Raw genomic sequence first — 2,771 nt, forward strand, 5'->3', positions numbered from 1 at the left:
AATATTTGCTCTACTGAAAAACAACACTGAAAATGTTCATGTTAATAGATGTGCATTGATGAATTAACATTAAGATTACTGTTTCATTATTAGTTCAATACCATCCATCTTCACGGGAGGACATTTTTTATACTAGCCCTTTAAAATGTCTGATTTGAAAATTTGGTTTAACAGCATAATTCAGCTAATAAAACTGTGGACAGAATCACTTTGTCACACTCCCTAGGAAAGACAAATGGTACTTAAATATATTGACTCAGCTATCACCTCCCACCTTCCGACTCCTTTTTGTGGATCCAGAAAGGCTGTTTTCTAAGCAAGGACTCCCTTAGCATGCATGGTTTGCAACACGCTGGTAAAAACATAACTAGCCTTTAATAAAGATAAAATGGTAAACTATGGCTCCTTTTACAAGATGGGGGAAAAAAACCCCTGAAGAGCTCAAAGGTATGGAACATGATGTTTGGACTTTCTTCTTTGAATTTCATTTGCATCCTTTGCTCTTTCAATGTAGGTCAGTAAAGAGTGACATCATTGTTTTCTTCGATTTTCAATGCTTAGATCAATTTAGGAAGAGGAAAATTTAGAATGCAAAAAATTCATTTGTTGAAAATTTTCACTTATTCATCACGTCTAGGCATCGGAGTTTCATATGAAGCTGTTAGCCTTCTGTACAGCTACAGCTGTACAAGCTACAAAGGAATACACTTGTCTTGGAATTCAACACAATTCCTGTGTGGGAGACCCCCGGCGAGAAGAACTGCGCTTGTGTTCCTACCAATGACACAGCATTTTTCCAGCTGCGAGGGAAATGCTCAGTGCTGTAGCAGCACAAGAATGACCATCCAGCTGGCTGGGGGAAGGGAGAAGAGAAAAGAGAAGACACTACTTAATAATCTCTTTCAACGCAAGAGGAAAAATTCCTCTGCTCAGCAAGCCCTTCAGGGCACAGCAAGAACAGCAGTAATTTGGTTCATCTGAGCTGCTCTCTTTCCTGATTCAACAGGCATTGCTGCAGCTCACTGCTACAAGCAAGAAAGGTGAAGATGAGTGAGAGGAGGTGGCAAAACCCAGAAACCGGTGCATACTTGACAACACACAGCATCCCCCTAAGAGCTAGAGTCTCGGCCACAATGGTAAAGTTTATTCCTTTAAAGCTGAAGCAGAACTTCCCAGAAAACAATGTACCTCAAAAGAGCCTCCTTCAGTTCTCCACCTCTCTCAACCAGAACTTGCATATTCAACAGGTAATATTCTCAAGAACGCAGCAAAACAACCTACCACAATGTATATAACAAAATGGCACGATAACCTATGTGAAGCCTCTCAGAACTGTGGATTAGGCTATACTCTTCTTCACTGCTCTCCAACAAAGGCCGGGCATAATCCAGAGGTGGTGAAAATGCCAGTCAGTAAGATGGTGCCGACACGAAGATATCCCGCAGGAGGTTCTCTCCTCCATCATGGACAGCAACAGCCCAGGGAGTACAGAATCTCAGCTATCAGCCAAAGAGCTATTCAGTGGTTTTATGAAGAAAAAGAGTAACAAAGACTCTTACTCATTTTTCTTTTTTAGTTAAAAAGAAGGATATGAGGTGAAAGAAACACAAGAGAATGAAAGCAAATGGACTTATATGTCCTCCACAATTTCTTTAATAAGTAAGCAAGCAAGGAAAAACTATAGCTTTCAGCTACGTAACTGTAAGCTGTAATTACAAAGCCTGGTGATAATAAATGCAAAAGTACAAGTCCAAGACTACTGTTACTCCCTTTTCCTACACATTATTAAACTTTGCTCACAGAAACAAACTGTAATACAGAAGCAGAAGAGGATTCTGTTTAAAACCGTGTACTCCTAGTAAACAAACTGCATTTGTAAGCAGCTAGTAGTCTTAATCTGGAAATGACTGTTAGGATTACCACTAGCATTTATCTATCTACTGGGCAGACCAGGTGTCTTTCATATGCTTTTAAAATTTGCTTTACAGTGCAAAGAAGGTAAAAGCGCATTTTTTCCTCCCATCCAATTTTTCACTAAATTTAGTTTTGTAAGACTACACTTTAGCTAAACCTATAATCAGATTAAAAACCAACAGTCAAATGTGAGCTAGGTATCCAACCTGTCGCTGTCCAGTTCTGTGCCTCGTTTGCCTAAACATGCAGCAATCTTAACAGAATCCTAAAAAAAAAAATATTAAAAGTCGCAACACATCGCTGTCACTGATGAAGCAGTTCACTCCTGAACAATGTTTACTTTCTTAATGGGACCTTTTTCAAGCAAAATGTTCGTAACAGTGGCATCTGCATAGCTTTGTGGACTTGAAGGTTAAGCCAATCACCCTTGATAAACACAGAAGTGGAATTTCTGGGACGCAACAAGCTGCTGATACCAGGCACAGCCAACACGAAAATACTGGTAAGTAAGAGATCTACCTAGAAGTCCATTTTAAGGAGAAATTATTGATTTACACCTGCCAAAAGCTGCGCAAGGGTTTGGCCTACAGTAGGAATTTTTCATCGGCATAGAAACCTACATAGTAATTACATTTCCAATAGCGGCAAAGCGAAATAGTTTAAAACAAAGTTGCAGAGCAGATACAGCCGAGGCTACCGGCTATGCGAGACAACCGCACCGAACTTCTGGGGTACGGAGGTGTGACACGAGAGCCTACGAACCCTACCGTGCAGCACCACACCTGTGCACGGCATGGCGGCAGGGAAGGCTGGGATGTCCAGTCCGCACGCCGACCGCGCGCAGCCTTGCCGGCTGC

General features: G+C 41.2%; 1 protein-coding gene across 1 annotated transcript in view; it reads right to left on the reverse strand.

Annotated features, from left to right (window-relative positions):
• The window catches only part of RAB33B (RAB33B, member RAS oncogene family), a 6,036-nt gene extending 3,327 nt beyond the window's left edge, over positions 1–2,709 (reverse strand). The window contains exon 1 of the mRNA XM_009328869.1: positions 2,677–2,709. Coding sequence (XP_009327144.1) covers positions 2,677–2,709 — 33 coding nt within the window. The remainder of the gene's footprint in view (positions 1–2,676) is intronic.
• Between the last annotated feature and the right edge of the window lie 62 nt (positions 2,710–2,771).

This window comes from Pygoscelis adeliae, unplaced genomic scaffold (assembly GCF_000699105.1).
Source record: "Pygoscelis adeliae isolate BGI_AS28 unplaced genomic scaffold, ASM69910v1 Scaffold66, whole genome shotgun sequence".
NCBI lineage: Eukaryota > Metazoa > Chordata > Aves > Sphenisciformes > Spheniscidae > Pygoscelis > Pygoscelis adeliae.